The sequence below is a fragment of the Lissotriton vulgaris genome, chromosome 7, assembly GCF_964263255.1.
Source record: "Lissotriton vulgaris chromosome 7, aLisVul1.2, whole genome shotgun sequence".
NCBI lineage: Eukaryota > Metazoa > Chordata > Amphibia > Caudata > Salamandridae > Lissotriton > Lissotriton vulgaris.
In genome coordinates this window covers 148,780,851-148,804,512 of record NC_141695.1, presented here as the reverse complement: position 1 = coordinate 148,804,512, position 23,662 = coordinate 148,780,851, and the positions used below count along the sequence as shown (strand labels likewise).

At 41.9% G+C, this 23,662-nt stretch overlaps 1 protein-coding gene across 1 annotated transcript in view; it reads right to left on the bottom strand.

Moving 5' to 3' along the window:
* Positions 1-1,193: 1,193 nt before the first annotated feature.
* The window catches only part of LOC147701029 (phospholipase A2 inhibitor NAI-like), a 205,356-nt gene continuing 182,887 nt past the window's right edge, over positions 1,194-23,662 (bottom strand). Inside the window, exon 5 of the mRNA XM_086929841.1 lies at positions 1,194-3,866. Coding sequence (XP_086785967.1) covers positions 3,739-3,866 — 128 coding nt within the window. The 3' untranslated portion in view covers positions 1,194-3,738. The remainder of the gene's footprint in view (positions 3,867-23,662) is intronic.

Genomic DNA, 23,662 nt, shown 5'->3' with positions numbered 1-23,662 from the left:
AGCCCTATATTACACCAACAAAGCATGTCTAACCATCACTATGAGTAATTGGGAGCATTGTTCTCTGAACAATGTTTTTAGGAAATTAGTTCCAACTATTTATCATATTGCTCCTTGTTCCAAATATGCTAAACAGCCATACGGTTTACAAGGTCCTAACTGTATTTCATAGATTGGCTAACCCCTAGGCTGCTGGGGTAATTCCCCTGCCTTGCTGGGGGGAGAGTGGGCGCGCACGGCGCCGCGGTGCTAATGACGAGCTCAGCTCGTCATGACCACACTCGTTTCATTAGAACGCTCGCACAGCAAGGGAATTTACCCAGCGTGCGAGAGTTCTAAAGTTCATGACGAGCTCTGATGATGGCATTGGCCTTGGGCTAAAAGGCGGGCACATAAGGATTCAGACCCCTCAGAAGGGATGGGGGTCCCCCATGCAGCAGAGGCTGCTGGGGCCTGTGGTATGCCAAAAAGGAATGCACAATATATCTTCCAGCAATCACAGTGAGGCTCAACTAGTGAGGAGGAGAAAGGAGGAGCTAACATACACACAAGTACGTATGTAAAAGACAATTATCTCAATGAAAATACCTTTTATAATGCCCGTTAAAGCTTTTTAGCAAAACCCTTGAGTGCAGAATACTTCTGGTCAAAAGGGAGAGCGTGATTCACAATGTTTACCTTACAAGTTTGAGTAAATGTTTTTTGGGCATTCATAACCTACGAGTTTAATTTTACTACTAGTAATTTTCAGACTGCAAACAGGCGTATCTTTTTATGTGTGAAGCCTCTGCCACGGGTAAGTTAAGCTCTGTGAATCAGACCGTCAGTATTCATATGAATGGATAGTTTGGAAAGAAGATCTCTATTTGAAGAGATGAGGTTGGGAGTAAGACCTGATGTGTCAGTGGTTTCCTGGACAAATATACCGGATACATTATTGCTTATGCTAAAAAAAATTACAATGAATACCCAGCCATAATTGAAGACTTTAGCCATCAATAAATGAGCCACTTGTAATGGTTTGACATTCTGTGTCTAGGGGCCTGAATTTGTCATTGTGTAAAGTGCTCACACCTCACTCACTCTGGCCTTTGGTAATGGTATTGTCTGTACCGTCAGCAGAGAGCATGTGCTTGCCATACCCATTAGCCCACATAAGAGACACAGACTCAGATACCTTCATTTTACAATGAGCTTTATTCACCTACACAGCTCTAGCTCAGGCAATGCAATCAGGCGTTCATTGATCTACAAAGCAAAGCTCTTGAGCATGATTTATTGGGTTTGGGACACATAATGGTCATGATTAAATGGTTTAGTCAACATGCCTAAGTAATTCAACATGAAAATGGGAGAATGAAAGACCTGTGGGTTATGGGTTACACATGGCAGATAGAGTTCTGAATTATGTGGACGAAGAGAAAAGAACATTTAAGTCAGTCACAAAGTAGTTTCATGGGATTTCTTTATAGAAACACCTGAGTGATTGGCATTACCCTTGTGAATTAGGTGACCTTTTACAAATTTATGTCCATGCTTGTGTGAAGTGACACTAACTAAGTCCCAGTCCTGACATATATTTAGAGGAACCAAAATGTAATACAGCCCTTAATCCCATGAGGTGCAGACTTATTCAAGGTGGGTAGACAGGTGGCAATGAGTCTTTGATAGGAGGTGAAGGCACAATCCATATATACTTCCTTGACTCTCCAGTCACCAAGACAGTGTGCACACACAAGTTAGAACAAGAGCTGTCTGTCTCAAACATAAACATCTCTCCCTACCATCACCACCCAAGAAGTGTCTATTGCTGACTGAACAAAATCCTTCTTGCAAGACCATGATGTTGGGCATGGCATAATACGCAACATCTTTCAAACTACTGTATCGAATCAGCATTCATCTATGACTGTGGCGTAACATTTTCTAACAGTTAGGTATATAAGTTAACATAAAAGTGGGGAACCAAGTGCGACTTGATGGCGAGGCTGTGGCCAGACAGGTAATCTAGGACACTTGTTGTGGGAGTGCACACACATTCAATCTTACTGGGCTCAAGTGTTGGATGAAATAGATAAGTACTTCGAGACTGAAATCCTGCGCTTCCCAGCGTACGTACTACTAGGTCGCCCTAATCCCCTGATTTACCCCCTAAAATCTCATAGATGGCTATAGCACTAGGTTCGGCGCTTCAAAATATCCTCATACATTGGTGTTCCCCCACTGTGCCCTCATTTATTGGATGGCTCCACCGACTATGGCACTTGCTTGGGATGGAGAAACTGTCCCTAACTATAGAGGGAAAGGGGTCCGAATACGATGATCTGTGGCAACCGTTCCGCTCACTTCTGGCCACAGAGTTCCGAGAAGTCACATGTCCCCGATATCTTAGATTGCTACACCTCACAGATCCACGGAAGGAAGACTGTTAATTGACAGGGGATGGGAGCCCTGGGAGCACTGGATGGGAAGAGGGAGGGGGCTCTGGGGGGGGCGTTCTTTTTGTTTTCCTTTTCCTTGTTTGCTTTTTCACTTTTATTCCACGCACAAGCACTTGGCAGGCACTGTCTAGAATATTATATTTAAACTCTCGGTAGGTGCTGCCAAGATGCACTGTTTAGAGCAAAGTTGAAGACAACTAACTGTATGGGATACGCTTGTGTGTTTAAATTCAATAAAGATATTTAAACCATAAAGTGGGGAACCAAACTTTAATTCTTGCATACTTCGATATATCCAGTGGGTGATAGCAGTTGAACAGCAAATGTCAGATGGCATGATGGTAATTTCAAGTGGCCCAGCAGTGATGTCATACAGCACACTGAATTGGCGTTTGGCATATTGATATTGTTAAATGGCTCATGGCAAATTCCAAATGGGTTTTAAAGGGTATCTTATGACCAAGGGGATATACCAACACTTCGTAAGTTTGCATATGTAATATCCAATAAATCTGTAGGATCGATTGTATTTCACCCTAACCTACAGGAGCTGTCAGATGTCACACCAGGGATATCAGGTGGTTTACTGGAGATGTTAGATTAGATGCCTTGCTGGAGATGCCTGATGCCTATATAGCACGATGGCTATATCAGCTGCTTACCAGACAGCTGATATGAGATAGCCACACTTACCGAAGATTTCAGATGGCCTACTGGAGATGATACATGGTCCATGGAACATGTGTGATCATCCACTGGTAATTTTTGATGGTCCTGTCAGGGTTTTGTATGTGCAAAGTTAGATGTCAGATGGCCTTGTGATGAAGTTGGACCACCTGACATGTTAGTGGCTCTAGTGTTTTAGGTGTGGGGGCCAAGGAACTAGGCCTGGCTACACAGCAACCCTCTACCCGTCTGATTTTACTGTTGTATTTACTGCCTGGTAAAATCCGGCTCAGATGTGGGACATCAGTGCAACTATGATGAGCAAAGGAAAATTCCACCCAATTCGTAGATGGGGCCTCCATGCATAAAGCAGGACCGTGACTGTCACTTGGTGTAGATGGAGACATAATAGAGCTGTTCCAGCGCTGTAACTTGCTGTGCAGGATGAAGCAGATTGAGGCTGTGCAGACCTCCCAAGTAATAGTTATGTTACCTCTAGTCCATTTCATAAAATCCAATTTCAACAATCGAAGATGCAGGTTCAACTTGCTTGTTTCCTATTAGCTAAAGCATTCATGCAGGCGGCTGGATAATCATCTTCTCACCACTGGGGTGGGTTGGTACATAACTCTTAAGAGGCTGGTGTGCAATTACACTGAGATGAAGGGAAGTCTACACGTGTTCCAGGAAGGAGATGCAAGAGAGAACAAAAATGGGGTGTGGCACATCCTTTACAAGAATAGGGTACCATATCCAATCCTGCAGAAAAGAACAGAAAGAAATTTACTCACACCCGAGTGGAAAACAACGTACACTGCTATCACTACATTCACTGTGCAACCTACAGTTCCTGCAATCTAACTCTGGAAAGGCTCATTTCATTGGAACGGCGGCATCAACATGGGGTTTAATACAGGCAGATCTCGACAGCTGGTATTGAAAAAAGCAAATATTCAGATTACAAAATACGGGCCTTATTTAGAACTTGGATAGCAGAAATACAGACTCCAGTGGCCTCACACAACATTCACACACCTTGCTGGTTGAGGATCACCTTCGTTTAATGCACAAGGCAGTTCTATTCCACAACAACTTAAACAACTGGAGTTCATAGCCAAAAGAGCATTGAGCCAACGATTACATGCTTCAACGCTTATCCAGTACCACAAGATACAAAGAATCCCTCGTGGATAACGCTTACCTATCAAGCCTCTTCTGTATAAATTTCAATACAACAAAAGATTCATGGAAAAGTGGCAAGCAGTATTAAATAAATGCTCATTAGATTTAATTCTACGCCTCATTGAAGAACTATCTAAGACTATCAAAGAGTTAGAGGAAGAAATTCACATCATTAAATCCGATTTGCCTACTCGTTGTGAGGCAGATTTCTGGACGCTCACTTCGGAAGACCTTAATACGAAATTGGATTCTTACGGGAAAGACATTCAAGAAAGGAAACTACGGAAATTCCGTAGAGATACTATTGATTATAAATTAAACGAGGTTTACACCTGGGCAGAGGTGTATACCAAACGTCGTCCTTATCAAAAACCTGCAACCTCTTCTCAAGAATCAATAGTTTCTGATACTGATTTGGATCCATCTAGACAGCCATTGGCCATTGGACAAGAGTCAACAACATCTGGAACAAAAAATGGAGCAAGCACATCTACAGCATCACCTTTTTTAGACAAGATCCAAGGGGGAGGGAGTCGTTCTCAGTCATAGATCTTACGGCATTACATCGTGAGATAGCGGACAAAAACAACTTTTAAAATCGCACAGTTGTCATTTTGAGCAGTTTTGTTGATCATAGTAAGTGAATTGGTACATCTTTCAGCATAACAATATAGTCTATTTTATGCGCTGTTGCAATTTTTTCTAATGACCGGCATGGTTTCTGTGTTTGTCTTTCGCCAGCAGAGCTGCTACGCCTTATTTTCTTTATTTAACATTACGTCTGCCACGTTCTGCACATCTTTAGCTGGAAGTGAGTACTGTTTTGTTGAGAGCTAAATAGTCCCTTTAAAGCTTCTTCATTTACACAGTGGTGTTAGCTAGATCATGGTGTTCAGCACATGAATCTTTTTATCTTTCTCAATGCGAAATTCACATTCATGGTGGCGTTTGTTCTATCCATTATGTTTTGGCTTATGTTTCACACCGTCATAGTACTTTTGACCTAAAAATAAGCGCATCAACTACAACTAGGTTTAGTTGTTTCTTCTAGTGTCTCCAGCATTTAGAACTGCCATTGAATATTGTTAACTAGTGAGTTCAACTTTTTGCATTGATTAAAAACAAGAAAATATTGTCACAGATTGTTGATACAATGTTTCATCATTTTTCAGTGCCCCTGAAGAAGGAAACCTCCCGAAATGCATTGGGCCTTCTCTAAGTTGTGTTATATAATTTCATGATTGTTGATTCTTTATGTACAATTAATTCAGTTGACAATTGTATGACAACGTTTTTACAGCAGTTATATGACAATGTTTTTGTCTCTAGATTTATTCATTATCATCTATTAACTTGTTTTTGGGCGATTTTTGAAATTGCAATGAAAATGCACAGATTCAAATAACACAAAAAAAAATTTGGCAAAGTGATTTTCTGAGTGATTACTGGGTAGTTTAATCAGAAACAGATTAATATTCTATCATTGCTATACTTTAAAAATGTTGTGCGTTTGGTATACTAGTGGAGTTTCCACCAGAGGTTGATCGTTTAATTGGGCTGGCTGCCTTCCAATCAAACAGCACACACACTAAGTTTAAACTTTTTTCATTAATAGAGTACTAGGCATTCAAAAGGGTGTGCGCAGGCAATAACTTTTTGAGGATTATTTACTACACATCAGGTTTGAATCCCTGCCAGTGCCAGAATAACTGACGGGAAAGTTAGTGGTTAAAGTTGTAGGAAAGGACAACAAGCACACATTAGCCTACTTCTTTATTCTCTCTTTCCCTCTGTCTGTCTACATCCCTCTGTTGCCCTCCTCCCTCTGTCTGTCTGTCTCCCTACCTCTGTCTCCCGCCCTCTGTCTCCCTCCCTCTGTCTGTCGCATTCTGTCTGTCGCCCTCTGCCTGTCGCCCTCTGCCTGTCTCCCTCTGCCTGTCTCCCTCCCTCTGTCTGTCTCCCTCCCTCTGTCTCTCTCTCTCTGTCTCTCTCTCTCTCTGTCTCCCTCCCTCTGTCTCCCTCCCTCTGACTCCCTCTTTCTCTGTCTCCCTCTGCCTCTCTCTGTCTCCATCTGCCTCCCTCTGTCTCCCCCCTTCTGTCATCCTCTCTCTCTGTCTCCCTCTCTCTCTGTCTCCCTCTGCCTGTCTCCCTTCCTCTGTCTGTCTCCCTCTGTCTGCCTCCCTCTCCCTCTGTCTCCCCATCCCTCTGTCTCCCTCTTTCTCTGTCTCCATCTGAACCCCTCTGTTTCCCTCCTTCTGTCTTTCTCTCTCTCTGTCTCCCTCTCTCTCTGTATCCCTCTCTCTCTGTCTACCTCTCTCTGTCTCCCTCCCTCTATCTGTCTCTCTCCCTCTGTCTGTCTCTCTCCCTCTGCCTGTCTCCCTCCATCTGTCTCTCTCCCTCTGTCTCCCTCTCTCTCTGTTTCCCTCCCTCTGTCTCCCTTCCTCTGCCGTCCTCCCTCGGTCACCCTCTGTCTGTCACCCTCTGTCTTTCACCTCATCCCAGATTCCCAGGCACACACACAGCAGCACTCGAGTACTTCACAGGTATTTAAAAGACCATTTACTTGTTAATGATGCTTTGTTGTGAATCACCCGGCCCCCATAGAGCAGAGTGTCTGGCCGCGCTGCTGCAGCGGTGTTTGCTGGCACTCTTTAATTTTTGTTTTGAAAAACACAGGTAGGATGTCTGCAAGGCACGTTAAAGGTAGACAGCCCATTGTCTTTCTTTATGTGATGATCAGCAGCAGACAGAATGACAATGGGCCTGTCCACAGTCTGCTCGAAGTCGGAGAGGGGCTGCTGCAGCCTCTAGAGTTCAAAGAGAAGTGATGCAACCTATGAATGAGCAGGATTTCAAAAATGAATAACGCTTTTTTTTGTACGTTACAGTGAAGTGCTTCCAACACACGTTTTTCCATTTAGCAGCACTCTAGACCCGTCTCCACAGTTTTTACTACATCGACCACAGAAAATTAAGCTTGCCCTGCCAGGATTGAAGCATGTAACCTGCAGAGATACACTCATCTTTGCAGTGAGTGTTTAGCTCACTGAGCTATTTAACCCGTTAGCTGCGTCGAACGTTCAGCTCCAGTGCTGAATGTTTGAAAATCGGGTGGGGCAGTGTCGGCCAACGGACGTGCGCAACACTACCAAGGTGCACACGACGAACGTTGGCCGACGGCAGCAGCCAACGAGATAAATTGCATTTCGCTAAAGTGTTCTCACTAAGATGTATTTATCAATGTGCTCTCATATCACAATGGGATTCTTTTTTTTCAAAGTATTACATATTAATACATATTTGATGTGATGGCCCTGGAAGAGGCAGTTTTCCTAATCCTCAAACATACTCTGCTCTAATGAACTAACTTCATAAAGGTAGTCCAGTGTGGAGGAGCAAACCAATGTCTAACTGGCGCAGATCTAAACCTTTTTGATCCTAAAAGCAGCACCCTACACTGCAGGGCTTCTCTGCCTCAGCAAAACTCTCTGCCCCTGATTAGGAGTTGCTCATTAAGTTCTGGCCTTTGTGCAGGGCCAGCTTTAACACTGGTGGCGCCCTGTGCGACAATGCTTGTTGGTACCCCCCCCACATGACCACCTCTGGCTGCGAGAGGCCCCAATTGAGAGAACGTTTAAACTCCAGGGGCCTCATTTATGAGGCCTTGCGTCAGTTTTGCACTGCTGATGCGTCACTTTTTGTGACGCATCGGCGGCGTAAAACATGCGCCTTGTTGCGCCATATTTAAAATGTGACGCATCTAGGTAGATGCGTCACTTTTTAAACCCCTGCGCCACATTATACCTGCGTCAGGTATAATGTATGCAGAGGGGGCGTTCCCCCGCAAAAAGCCTCGTAATAGTGACGCAGTGAAATCTATGAGATTTCACTGCGTCACTTTTAGGACGCTGTTGCGTCAAAATCTTGCGCCTGCCTCACAGCAGGCGTAAGACTGATGCAGGCCCTTTCACATGGGGCTTTCCCCATGTGAAAGGACGCATTGCTGGAGTTGCGTCACTTTTGTGACACACTCCAGCAATGCGTCACTTTTGCGCTTCCAGATACGTCAGAAATACTGACGTATCTGTAACTCCTTGCGACATGATGCATCATACATTAAATATGACGCATCATTGGTGTCGCAAGGAGTGCGCAGTGAAAAGTGACGCATCGCTGTTTTCACGCAGCGATGCGTCACTTTTCATAAATGAGGCCCCTGGGGCTTCTCGCAGGGGAACAGCACAGCCTGCTGTAATAGTGAGAATTAAGAGGACCAAAGGCATCCCCTTGCCTCTCCCTGCCGGCGCCCATGCCCATTAGGGCAGCACCAGAGTTGTGCTCACATATGGCGCGTATTTGATAGGACACAACAGGAGCAGATGTGCACAAATCTCGAATTTGAGCTGAAACATAAATGAAAAGTGGTTGCTAGCTAGGACAGGATTATCTGATACTTTGCACTAATGACGGTGATATTTTTAAAGGGATTTCAACCTAATGCATTCTGTAACATGGTCTTTAAGGGTGGCCATGAGGCTCGCATTTTTCAGGCATAGGAGTCTACAGGTTTCGGGGACGGGGTGGGGGAGGGGGTCACATCACTTAATGATTATGCCCAGGACTTTAAACGGGCCTGGTCCTGCCAAGACTCATCCCTATAAGGCTCTCCTTTTTTCCCCTCACTCTCAGTGGGGAAAAAATCCTAATTCTGCAGCACCTGATGGCGTATCCTCGTCTCCATGTGTCCCAATCTAAGCAAGTAACATGGATGCTATTGCTGCTAGTTGTGGATTTAAGTGCAGTAGTAGCCAGAGCTCAGTGTTTTGGGAGTGAGTGAGATGAGACTTACTGCCACAGTTTGGCTCTGTTACTAATCTGTGCGCTTTCCAGCCTGACCCTACCACCACCCCTCCCGTGTGCGTCAGACTGGGCCGAGACAGCCTTCCGGACGGGTGTACTCACAGACCGGTCTTGAGCTGCCATGATCTGGTATCCGTCTTAAGGCAGCCGCACTTCACAGGTCTTTACAAGACCATTTACACGTTAACATGGCTTTGTTGTTTTTCACCACTTCTTACAACCCCTGCAGCTACACTCTGCATATTGTGGAAGAGTCGGACGCCCACCTCCGTAATTTTTAGTAGCCCCCCTCCCTTGAAATTTGGCTCTAGTTGCGCTTTCCCATGCTGCCATTGGTATGTTGCACTCTTACTCCGTCTGCACACTCTCTCTACCATGGTCTCTTGATCGGGAGAATGCTTAGCAGTCTCTACCTGTTATGTGAATCCCAGCGTTCCCTCTCAAGTAACTGTTTTTGAACTGTCACTCTTGAGCCACATTGTTGTTCAATTCACACTCCCTAGCTTGGACTCTTTCGATATTTTACTCATCTCCACTTCTCTTCTCCATTTCCTTTAGAAGTGTGATCCATTCGATAACTTAACCTTTTGCCTCTGGGTTTTTTGAATTTCTGACATGAGACACTTTTAACTGGCGCTTTGCTTCAGGTATTCTTCACTTAGGAAATTCATGTAGAGATATGCGCAATTACTTGATTTCTAAGTGATACAACCTGTCCGGTGGAGAACAAGAGTGGCGACTGAGCTGGCACATTCTTTACTAATAGTTTTACCAACCTTCCAGTCCATCAAAGCTGTTCACGTTATTCCATCTGCACTTTGACCTATTAGTAAGATACTGGCTGGGAGAGGTGTGGCACAGCGGCCAGAGAGACTGACTCCGGCACCGGTGGCAGCTCAGCTCAGCCTCACGTGACCCTGGGCAATAGCTCACTTAATCGTCCCGATGGCTCCCAGCGCCTTGAGACCCGTAGGGGTGATAAGTTTGCGATTTACAAATGTGTAGTCTAATGGTATTGAATGGCTCTGCAGTCAGTAACAGGGGCAGCTGGTGACATCTCATCAGCTGTTCCCGATTTGACGTGCGGCATAGCAACATTGTTCGTTTCAGTCCCATCAGAGTCAGATTCCCTCGATCCTTTCTCCGACTCCGTGTCCGCTACCGATAGGAAAGATTATCCTGAAACATTTCCGACACTGCCTGAGTCGCTAAATCTGATGGTGGTACATGTAGCTTGAGATTACACTTATTTTATGACTGTCATTGTTATTTATTCATTTATTCTGTTGCTATTTTTCCTTAACTCTTCGTATATATATATATATATATATATATATATATATATTACCTACTGGCGGTCGCCAGTAGGTTGTTATAGTTAGGATTGTTTTCCATAGGAAATCCTCAACATTCTATTTGGAATAACTTTGGCCCTGGTGGATGAGTCTTTGCGAATTTCTCAAAGAAGATGGCTAGGTTCGCTGCACTCCTTCCCTGAAAGTTTGGGGGGGATTGGTCAAGTGGGGGCTGAGATATAAGGGGGGTCCCAAAACGTGTTTTCTCAATGCTATTTTCCATAGGACCTTTAGACTCGGCTACAGTTCGAACGGGTGAATGAATTTATAAGAAATTTGCCAAAACTGTAGAGTCTTGTTCGCAGATTACGCTTTTTTTGGAATGGTGTAAATCCGTTCAGTAGTTGTTGAGAAAATTAAAGTTAAAGTCAATTATATATCTATAGGCGCGCACACGTACGCGCACCTAAGCGGCTGCGCGCGCGAGCGGAATTTTGCTGCGTGACGTCTGTTAACGTTCGATTCGAAGGAAATCAGGAAGTTTTGTCCGCCATTTTGTCACTGCGAGTAAATATATTGTTCATTTCAAAGCGTTGAAACATGGAAAGGGGAGAAGGTAGAGATTGTCTTCCTGCGTAGGTTTTCTCGGGGTGTGCAGTAAGGCCCTTAAACGCAAAAAGATATAATTTTTCCCCGAAAAAAAAATACGGGGTGCGCGCACTCGGTCGCGCACACCTATTTACAAGAGTGTGGAAAAGGAGGTAAATCAGAAGTTTGAGTGCTTAGATATAAGGTGGCTCTGAAAAGAGCCCTTGTGTTAATTGAGTGTTTTCTGCATTTATAAGTAAGTACCGATGCAGAGCCTGATGTTGCAGAGGAAGATTCTGTTTCCCTCATTCATGAAATGAACACCGTCTCTCCTATAAACGTCTTGCATGTGGTAACGCAAGTTGTTGTGGTAAATAGAACCCATGCTATAATCTCTGAGGAACGCAGAAACAGATTTATTTATATGTCTCCTTGCTTTCTCAAATTGTGCACAATGGTGATTGGACCAATTCCATTTCTGTCTTTGGCATATATTGGAATATACCAAGGCAGATCGAGGAAAAAGTGTCATCAATTGTCGAAAGGTGTCTTTTAGAAGCATTTCCAGACCTACCCCAGTGATTGTGCCTAGATCGTTCCCACCACAGTGCACAATTATAAGGTCTGGTTCTGGGAGATGCATAAAAGTTTTCACCAATGGAATCAATTGGTGACATTTCAATCCTCTTTTGGAACTCCATGTTATGTGTACATTTGGTAAGCTGAGGTTGCAAATTCGTCTGCTTACTGCATATTTTTCACTCCAGTGAATATAACTGTGTCCTATTAGCCAGACCTTCATTTTCAAGGGATTTGTAGTTGTCCTCCGATCGGTTCTGGAAGTGGAATGGTAGTTAGAAGTTGAAATTTTAAATAAAGAAAAAGGAAGAGGCTGGGTGTGGTTAAAAAAATAAAAATGATTGGTTGATTGTAACAAGTGGAGAGTGAACAGGTCAATGTTTATGTTAAACGAAAAGTACTATTGGGTGTGAAAAAACAAGACATGTAACAGAGTTGTGGATTGGCAGGTGTTTCTGGAGGGAAAATAGTCTTCTTAGTTAGCTGTAGAACGTTGAGACATGAACTTTTGACCTGTGCCTTCAGCAAGGTGCAGAATGAGGTGTAACCATGGAAACAGCCGGAGATGGCAGTTGGTGATGGGTTCACTCTTTGGTGCCTCTGCATCTGAGTCTGTTCTCTGGTGGCTGGCGGACAACTGTTTGTTATTGTGGAGATGAAAGGGTGATAAGGAGAGAAATACAACATAGCGTCTGGCCTGTAGAAGCGTGGGAGCAGTGATTAACTCTGAGTGAAGCAGAACTGTGTCGGTGCTTAGTAACAGTAAAAAAAAAAATGTTAACAGTGGTATAACTGTCTTTACGGTGCGCGACCTACTAAGAAAGAGTTCACGGGCCGTAATTGGCTTGCAGGTTCTAGTATCAGTAAGTGAGGTCGAGAAAAGAAAACATTCAGGACTTTATTTATGAAGGCCTTGCGCCACCGGTGCGTTACTTTTTCCCATTTTAAAAAATGAGGCACTGGCGGCGGAAGGTCTTCATAAATAAGGTCCTCAGTGACTACAGTTAAGGTTATGTGGAACCCATGAATAGTTTTTCAATATGAAATCATTTCAGTTGAGATTATGGATTAAAAGAGAAACCGTGAATATTTGAAATGTTTATTTAGAAATGTACTGTTTTAAAGGCAAATCATTATGTAATATGAGTACAGAAATTGCAAAAAACACAGTAATTGGTATTGTCAGTAGTACATGGAATACAAACGCTATAGTTGAAGAAAAATGAATATAGTTGGAAAAAAACATTGTACACTCTTATAAGGAAGTATATTATATTTTAATAAATTGAAGAAGTTCTCTGGCCTTTCAGTTTGGGAACGATATATGAAAATGCAAGTGGTTATACATCATTACTTTATGAATCAGCTGTCAAACAACACGAAATTATAATGTCCACTGTTAGTAAAGCAAATAGGTCTGTTCTTCAAAAGAAAATATGGAAAAGAACGTGAAGAATATAGAAAACCAAAAGGAAATGAGGACGTCAATGGCTTGTTTGAGAGTTATTGAAGCATTGTTTAGGGAAAATAGGTAGCTTCTGCTTGTAACAGGAAATCAGTTTTATTATTTGAAAACATGTCAGCCATCCAATTGAGAAGATGAAAGGAGCATTCATGATCTGTCATTATTGGAGCGTCTTTTACCATCATAGGGCAGCTCAGTGGGTTTTCGATGTAGCTCTCTGTTAGGAAATCTTGCGCCGCTGCGAATATATTCCAATGACCCAGAACTCCTTGTATCGCTGCAAAGGCCATAAACCCTCCGGAAAGTATGTCAGCTATCCAATGGAAAAGAGTAAAGCAGTACTGATGATCTGTTATAATCGGAGCGTCTTTTACCATCAGAGGGAGCTCGGTGGGTTTTCGATGTAGCTCGCTGTTAGGAAAGAGTTAAGTGTCCATTGTGTAGGCAAAGTATGCAGCAAGTGCCTCTAACATGAAATCATTGTTATCATCTGAAAACATGTCAGCCATCCAATTGAGAATATGAAAGGAGCATTCATGATCTGTCATTATTGGAGTGTCTTTTACCATCATTGGGCAGCTCGGTGGGTTTTCGATATAGCTCTCTGTTAGGAAATCTTGCGCCGCTGCGAATATATTCCAATGACCCAGAACTCCTTGTATCGCTGCAAAGGCCATAAACCCTCCATTGTAACAAAGCTGTTCATGATCAAGTAACGGATTCATGAGGTGATTGTAATTCGGTTCAGGAGGTACCAAATTGCAGAGACATAAATCCAGGGCCCACGTGAAATCACAGCTCAGGCAATGAAATACAGGCTGCACACAGGTGAAATGCGAATATTGAAATGATAGTCGATATGAAGTATTCACAGTCGAGAGTGGTAAGATGCCGTAGTAGTCAAGCATCCTCTGGCGAAATAGTTCTAAGTGGCCCGGTTCGTTTGCGAAGGCAGGAGGGACATCCATTTTGAATTTCCCAAGATGGTACAGGAAACGGCGCAGCACCGCTTGTTGTTTAGCAACTCCACAGAATTAGGTCGCCGGCTATGCAGTGGAGAGGAGCAGAATGACTTGATACATTTTCTAGGAGTCTAGTCACTTATATATTGCTTAGTGGTTATTAAAAAAGTAGCTTTTTTTGAACTGGAGGATGCGGTAAAAAATAAGGGAGTGATTTGAGGGAGTTGTAAAGCAAGGTCAATTTTTTTTTACATCAATGCTGTTTTCTGTGAATGTTAGCTTAGTGAAAGATATGTGTGTGAGCAGATGCAACGTTCAGTTTTAAATGTGACAATGGCGCTCTTGTTCATGTCTTCCGATTCAAGGTCGGTATTCGCTGCCAAATACAAAGATTAAGAAACGCATGCGTGGGGTACATAGTGTGGATTCTTAACGGAAAGTTAATGAAGGGTTATTTTTACCGCGTTAGCATTGTCGTTTAAAAAGTTATAGTGATTTCTATTGTATGTGAAGAAAGTGTCACTGATGAAGACTGAAAATAAATCCTTATAAATGATACGGACTGGTGTATTTTAGAAAAGGTTTGTAACATTACATGAATTGTGGAAAAAAAATAATGTAATTGAAAGTGTATGGTTTGAAAATGAAAAGTAGAGGTTTATAGTTCATGTTTTGAAAGCAGTTCTAGAGGGTCAGAAGAAAGTGTATGGTTTGAAAATGAAAAGTAGAGGTTTATAGTTCACGTTTTGAAAGCAGTTCTAGAGGGTCAGATGCATGATAGATTTATTAAAAATAGAACATGTTTTTAAATAGTATTTTGGAAAAAATATGTGTCTTTATGTACTATTTACATTATGTGCCTGTTGCGTATTCTTTGAGTTTTAGTAATCCTGTGTCTTATAAGTTTTCTAGGGGCGGTTTGAGGTTCATGGTGGGTTTGGGCAGGGAGGGTAGGTTGGGGGTTTGTAATAGGGGGTTTGGCTGGGGTGGAGTGCGGAGTTTAGTGAAAAGTGAGGGGGGCGGGGAGTTACGGTGTTTGGTAATGGAGCAGAGTCAGAGGACGCCACATTTGTGTTATGGGCTGCCACGGAAATATGTATTTATTCTCAGAGGTTTATTATATTAAGGATATATATTAGCATGGTGGCTCTTGTCGTTTTGTTGTTTTGTGTATGTTTATAATGCTGGCTCTGTAGTTTTTGTTTATGGACCTTATTGCGACACACAGGGGATTTACGTTGCACAGTTGGCGATCAGAGACTTAGGAAATAAAACTTTATAATTGTAAGGGCTGTAAGCGATAGAAATCGCCCGTTCTCGGTGTAAAAAATATCACCGCTATTGGTGGTATTTTCTACGGTGTTAGTACTCGAAGGAGACTAGTAACATATATGTGTAATAAAATTATGTAATAGGCTCAGCATTTTACATTATCTTGGAGAGCAAAAGTTGATTTTACATAGCAATAAGTCTCTTATAATTAAGGGACGGAGTGTATATAGTGATATTTAGTACTCTGCTATGTGATTGATGTCGAATATTTCATAAGAGGAGGCTTTAAAATTTACGATAAACTGGTTTTCTAGGGAAGTGGGTGGAGTGTTCCGTGTAAATTGCAGAATAGAAACTAGTAAGAACCAATTGGAAGTGTTGTTTTAAAGTCACATGACTGCACATGTGTGTCTCGATGCCTGTACGCGATAGGTGGGTACGCGCACCCAGTCGCGCACTATAAGAAAGCGGCGAGAAAATATCAGCTAATATGCTCTTCAAGCTTGTTTTGGTACAAAGAGTTAGTTCTGAAAAGAACTTTTTTTTTTTTTTTTTTTTTTTGGAAACAAGTGTTATGATGCTTTTTATTTCTTAAAGTTGCGACGACATTTTTCAGTATGTCATACTATCCAAATAAAGTGAAGAAATTTAACTTTTCTTGGAGCATTTATGACTCTCAATTGTTTGTTTAATTAGAGTAAAGCTTTGCTCTCCGTATACAAGAAGTTCTCCACAGTTCGTGCATTTCATGTGCACGTTCGCCAGATATGGTCTCAAGTCCATCTCAGCACTCGATGGAGATACAGGTCGTCCACCGGAAGATGTGTTGATTACTTCTGATGGTAATAGCGTGGCCTCCGTTTTTCTTGTCAAAGGTGGTCGCTCATTTTCATCAGATTCGGAAGATGAATGCGGAACGGTAGTCATTGTACCGAAGTCTTCGGGAAGATGTTCGACGTTGTTGTCTCTTGAGAGTAGAAAAGAAAGTGATGGAAGTGGGTGGAGTGCTGCGTGTAAATTCCAGAATAGAAACTACCAAGAACCAATTAGAAGTGTTGTTTAGAAGTCACATGACTTCATATGCAAGTGTCAGGTCCTGTACGCGATAGGAGGGTGCGCGCACCCGGTCTCGCACTAAAATAAAGCGGCGAAAAAATATCTCATAATATGCTCTTGGAGCACGTTTTGGTAGAAAGAGTTAGTTCCGAAAAGAACTTTTTTTTTTTTTTTGGGGGGGAAAGAAGTGTTATAATGCTTTCGATTTCTTAAAGTTGCTACTACATTTTTCAGTATGTAATAGTTTGAAAATGAAGTGAAGAAATTTATCTTATCTTGGGGCATTTGTGACTGTCAATTTTGAGTTTAATAAGAACGAGGCTCTGCTCTCCATATAAAATAATTTCTCCACACTTGTTGCATTTCATATGCACCTTCGCAAGATATGGTCTCAAGTCCATTTCAGCACTCGATGGAGATACAGGTCGTACACCAGAAGATGTGCTGGCCACCTCTGATGGTAATAGCGTGGCCAGGGCTCTTGTCGATGCTTTTGCATAATGCTCAGGATGCCTTTGTTTAACATGCCGCTGCATGGTGTGTGCAGAAAAGGAATATTTTTTATTTGGATTTCCCCTTGAGAGCTCCGAAGTGCAGGTTACTTTTGGCGCATTCACTTTCTTTTGATCTTCAGGATAAGTGAAAAATTGCCAAATGAAAGATTCCTTTTTTCTTCTTAACGGTGGTCGCTCATTTCCTTCAGATTCGGAAGATGAATCTGGTAGGGAAGCCATTTCAGCAAAGACTTCCGGAAGATGCTCGACTTTGTTGTCTCTTGAGAGTAGAAAAGATTGTGAGGAAAGTGGGTGGAGTGCTTCGTGTATATTCCAGAACAGAAACTACTAATAACCAATTGGAAGTTTTGTTTTCAAGTCACGTGACTTTACATGCGCTTCTCAGGACGTGTAGGCGGTGACACTATGTATGACCATGTCATGAGTGATGTAATATGTAATGTCATCAGCAGTGCATTACACGCGCAAGTTATAGTGAGTCCAACTAACTATAATGTAGAATTTCATTGGTTTTATGTCAGTAAAATTTCCAGCTAACTATAACTGGTGTCAAACCTATGGTTTTTTCAGTGAATTTCATAAGTTTTTCAAATGCTACATCCTAACTATAACGTGTGTAAAACCTATGGTTTTTTCAGTGAATATATATATATATATATATATATATATATATATATATATATATATATATATATATATATATGTATATATATATATATATATATATCGCTAGCAACATGCTTGTCCGTAGAATTATTTTCCCATGTAATAGAAACATTTAGAGATAAGTACAGCGTTAAGTATAGTGATAGCTTATTAAGTCCATTTAAAAGTTTGTGTTTTACTTGCATTACAAAAAAGAAGGTATGCCAGCTGTCATCTTTGTACACATCTTGAGAGATTTAATCCCTCTTGTTGCCCAGTCTTCCAGCATTAACATTTTCACATCTATTTTTCTATTTCATTTAGCCATAGTGACGCCAAATAATTTAATACCCCTTTTTTCAATCATTTGTCATAACTTTTCAATACCACATATTACATTCAAGGATGCAAAAACAGCTCAGAGCTCTCAGACGTGTTCCTACATCATATCCGATTAAAATCAAACATCTCTGGATTTCTGCTGTATACAGTTGCCGATCCAGCATATATGTGCATTTGGGATTTTCATATTCATACCACGTTTACAATGCCCTCCTGCTTTCTGAGTAACATTAACAAGCTTATTACAAGAAAATATTGGATTTATATTGAGCCTAAAATTTGCAAATGCATTACAAGGCCGGAGGATACCATTATACATTATTCCTTTAATTTGACTCCATGCAGCACTTGAAAGAACATTGCATCATAAAATAATTATAGAATAGAAGATCCACACAGTATGAGTAATCCATGATAAAACAATTTCCCGCATTTAAATGCTGCTACCTAGCTTAAATAAGTACTTTTTCATCTTAACAAGCTTCTCATATTGTTATTGCTATAGGTTGTCTAACATTACTTTTGTTTCCAATCTATGTAAAACATCTTCCTATTTATTTCTAGTAGTTTTGTTGTTACATAAAATAGCATTGAGCATTAATGAGCCTGTTATAAAGCATAACGTGCAACATTCAGGTGAAAGATTTGTATTTTATGTAGACTGCACAACTGCTAATAACTTTTGCTGTGGAGATTCATGTGTTACCTGTGGGTCGTTAGTTATAAAGTTTGTAATATTACTCAGTGAATTATGAACCAGCATGAAAGAGCTGCATTCAAACTATAAGTCTTAGGAGTAAAAACATACATTGTTTTCCTTAATCTATCTTTATTCTAAGGTAGCTAAAATGGTTCCTTTGGATGGTAATAAGAAGTTATTAGTAAGCGCTAGAGAAATTCTTATTACTGTAATAAGAGGTATGCTGTAAGAGGTATGCTATAAGAGGTATGGTGTAAGAGGTATGCTGTAAGAGGTATGTGACCTTCCTACAGTGCATGCATACATCTTACTGTAAGAGGTATGTGACCTTCCTACAGTGCATGCATACCTCTTACATGAAAAATTTGGAAATCCCCAAAACTTGCCTCCAAATCACAGCTTCCAGCTATCCTGGAAAGCAGCTAATCAACCGGCAGCATCTCATCTAGCGCTACGAGGCCTCCGGGTAGTCAGCGCTATATAAATGGAATTTTTCATTTCATTTCATTTCATTCAGGTAACATCCTAAAACTTTGTTTAGCTAGGGGATACACCTCTTTTGACTACCACAGAATTAATTGGTGATTAGATATGGCGAACAGGTATTCTTTACAGCCAATTTACAGGGCTTATTCCATTTTAGCTGTCAGTTAAAGCCCCTTCCTATGTTGGGGAGTTTATTCATTTAGGTGCACATTAAGCCTATATCCTTCACCTATTTTTAATAAACATTTGCCTTATTTCCATTATGTCCGAGACAAACGAGCACCTCCTGAGAACCCAGAATTTGATCAATTCAATATATTTATTAAGATTTGGATCTCCAATGAGGTCCACATAAAAAATGCACACAATTATTGCATGATAATTATGTTAAAATACAAACTCCGATCATTTCTACAGTAGAAAGATGAAAATACAAAGACAGCATTTTTTTTTTTTAATTAAAGTAGAATCACTTCAATTAATTTAAAAGTTCATTAAGTAATAGTGATTATAACTATATATCAGCAGCAATGAATGTGCAAGTTAGTCCATCAAAAGGATATGAAGGACCTTCATATCCAGTACTAAGTTCTCCATTTAAGCACTGTTGGGAAGTCCCTAGTAAAGTGCACTAAGTGTGCCAGGGTTGGTGATTCAAGTGCTACTAGTGGGCTTGCAGCACTGATTGTGCCACCCACATGAGTAGCCCTAAAATGATGTCTCAGGTCTGCCACTGCAGTGCCTGTGTGCAGTCCGTGAACTGCCATGTCAACCTGTCCAGTGTCCCCACTGACTTGGCCTAACCCATTCTTTTTCGTACACATTGGACACCCCTATGGAAGGCCCAAGGTACCCCCCTGGGCAGGGTGCAGTGTATGTGAAAGGTAGAGCATGTACTAGTGCAGGTAACATGCTCTGGTAGTAAATTACAGCCATTTTCGTTTTTCACTATTGTAAGGCTAGCTTGCCCTTAGGCTATAATGGGGAATGCTGAGTATAATGTTTACCTGCATATCTTCCTATAGGAGCAAGAGAGAAAATAAATGTCTGGTATCCCTGAACTCAGAATTTAATAACACATATTTTAGGAAGAACGGTTTTTAAATCCTGTGTTTGAGAATAGCACTTTTAAAAAGTTCTGTTTGAGAGTAACAGGGGCTGGGGAGCCCCCAGGAGGTTGGCTGGGTCAGACCTAGGCTGGATGACTGCATCTGTATCTTGATTGGTGGGAGGGGATAGCACCTGGGCCTAAATAGAGTTGTGCCTGCCTTCCACAGTACTGGCTCCACCTCCTGCTGGGCGGCTGACGACCCTGCCCCTCTCTCTGAAAGGAAAGGAGAAGACAGAAAAACAAAGTGCTCAGGAACTGACCTGAACTGGTTCTGACCATGCCAAGGCCTCTCTGTCTCTAGAGAACAAAGGAAAGACTGGTATACAAAGGGCTACCCAGTCTACAGAAACTTAGATCATCCTGGAATCAAGATGAACCTCTGCCAAGGAGAAAGCTGGAAGACTGAAGAAGGAAGACTGTCCTGCTGTGTGCTTGTCGACTGACCTGCAGTTGCTTTGCTGCCAAGGATAGGGGAAGGACTTTGCTTTGTGCTGTGTCCCCTTGCTTGAAGGAACCTCCAAGGGCCTGAGAAGAGCTGGATCCCTGTTAAGAAGTCTCAGGAACAAAAGGACTTCACCCTCAGCTTCTCTGAACTTCACTGAGAGAGTTCTGTCTTCCTAGAGTGCTTGGCCCATATGTGTTGCCTCTTGAAGATGTACCTGTTGTTGGGAAGCTGGAAATCAAGATACTAAAGACTTTCTGGAAAGTTTCACTCATCGCTCGCTTGCAAAGCGCATCCCCGATAGTGCAAAGAAATTCCAGACGCCGCAAAATCTGAGAGCGTCGCATTGCCTGCTGCCGCTGCCAGAGTCGTTGCATCCTTCGCTTGCAGAACACACCAGTTCGGTGCGGGAAGATTACTATTGCTGCGAGTATTGTCGCGGAGCCTGTCGTCGCTGGGTGAGATGGTCGCACCGCTTGCTTGCGGACCGCACCACGTCGCTGCGAGAGTCATCGCAGAGCCATCGCATCGAGGGGCCACGAGAGGAGAAGATTGATGCTGAGCCACCCCCGAGATCATCGCCGCCCCGAAGATCGCCACATTGTACCTTTTTGTGAGACGCTTCCACCGAAACCTGCTCTCCGGAATCCACGCAAAGTATCACATCCCTCCCCATACAGACCGGAGTCACCGCAACACGCCCGCTACGTCCAGCGGGGTTGTCGCATCGTCTCCCCAGGGTCTCAGGAGTGACGCATCGCTTGTTTTTCAACACTACAGCTTTCACTTGGAACTTTTGTCGCATCTAAAGGAACTGTTGGTTAAAACAAGACGCAACTGTGGATTATTTCAACACAACCTTAAGAACTCTTTTGAAACCATATTCTTGAACTGGGTATGTTGGATTTTTGTCGTTTTGGTCTTGTGTAGATTACATTAAATACCTTTATTTTTCTAAAATGTTGTGGAGTCAGTTTGTGGTGTTTTCACTGTATTACTGTGAATGCTGGTACAAATTCTTTATACATTGCCTTTGATAAGCCTGTCTGCTTGTGCCAAGCTACCAAGGGGGTGAGCAGGGGTTATCTAAAGTGTTTATCCCCCTTACCCTGACTAAAAGCAAAGTTCCCTATTTGCCACAAGTGCCAACCTGTGCCAAATAGAGCCCCCCCGATCTAACAAGCACCAAAGAAGAATGTCCATGAGTAAATTGGGTCAAACAATGGCACAGCGTAGGAAGATATAGGTAAGAATATTCAATAATATAACAAAAAACAAGTTACAAAAACATAGTTAGATCTCTCACCTCAACAAGTAAATCAAGTTAAATACGTATGCAAATATTAAACATTGATATACAGTACAAAAGCAGCTTCATAATGAATCAATTTTTAGATAAAGTGCATCATATAACAGCAGAAGGTTAAAGGCCAAAAGGAATTCTAAGGAAACAATGAACAATTATAACTAAACATTCATTTTCCCTCAACCACAAAACATAAAAAGCAGACATATATACCAGTTTTTGTACTAAAAGCAATTAAGTAGCTGCATAAACATGTGCAAAATGTAATCCCACAAGTCAAAAAATCCATTAGCCTTAAAAGTACAAGGCCCAGAACTTGAGAACATAATCATGAATGGAGTCATGAAACTTGTAAGTAACAAGCCTTATCATAAAAATGCAGAAAACCAAAGAGATAACAAGTATCATGTTAAGTGATCATAGAGCATAGATAAAGTATGTACAAATAAGGGAGAGACCGACCTAAGTAGAATATAATGAAGATTAAAATATATTCCTACATTTTCCCTCCTAAGATCCCGGAAGGGATAGTTAATGCGGAGCTCTTTAAGTAATTATTCGAACATGAGAAGTATATCTGTGTACGCAAGGCAACTGGCAAGTAATGCTCAAGAAGGAACCTAAGAATGGTTCTGACAGTGAATTATTATCTATGTCAGAGGGAGTTTCCAATTGTGGGTATGAAGGAGGTATGGAAGAAGAAATACCGATCATATTGAGGAGGGGTCTATACCCTTAAAAAGGAGTCCAAGCACCTTAAAAGAGAATGGTGTCCAATGTGACACAAAAAAAGAGAGGTGACTGATGTGGCACTATGGAAGAATGGTGTCCTATGTGATACGAATAAGAGAGGTATCCGAAGCGCACAATGGAAATGGGTGTACTGACCGACCCAGAAGACATGGACACCCAAGAAATTGAGTGTGGGCAGGGGGAGCTCCAGAGAGACGATGACGAGCTTTATGAGGAGTATGTGCTCTACCTCCAAGGGGATGTTGATGGAGATGGCCTCTTCAGTGATGATCTAGATCAAGTTGCCTCTACCATCACAGATGACTTCAGGAATCTAGTATGAGAGAATATGTTCTCACCACCACAGTATAAAACATCCCATAAGTACTGAAAGGGTTGAACAGAAAGAAGGCAGGAATGTCCTCAAAGTCAAATTTCCTAAGCCAGTCTTCCATGACAAGTACACCTAACACCCAGTTGGCAGGCACCCCAGGTAGGGTCTTGAGAGATTCCTTAACAAATGCCAAAATCGCATCATTTACATTGTCAGCTTACCAATAAGGATGAGTGGTATATCCAAAGAGGCATATTTTAGCGGCTTCCATTAGACTTGGAGGCTAGCACCTGCGGGCTTTGGTTCTCCTGGGGAACGGCAACACAGGACTAGAAGGCCACAAGCACAAAAAGCATTCCTAATTTACTACTCCAAAATGCCTTTTGTGAATACCGAAAGTCGTAAAGTTTGTATTTTTCTCAGTTTAGGAGTGGTAAAGTTAGGATTCCTAACTTTACTACTCCTAAGTGTCTTTTGTGAATACAGAAACTCATAAAGTTAGTATTTTTCCCAGTTTAGGAGTGGTTACGTTAGGATTCCTAACTTTACTACTCTGGTGGACTTTGGATTTGGAAAATTAGCTCAGGATATACTGTTTGTTGTGTTTAAATGGTAAGGTTTTGTATGCCATCTGGTGACCGGTGGATGGCTGTCACCTTATCCTTCAAGCTATAGTTATTTGG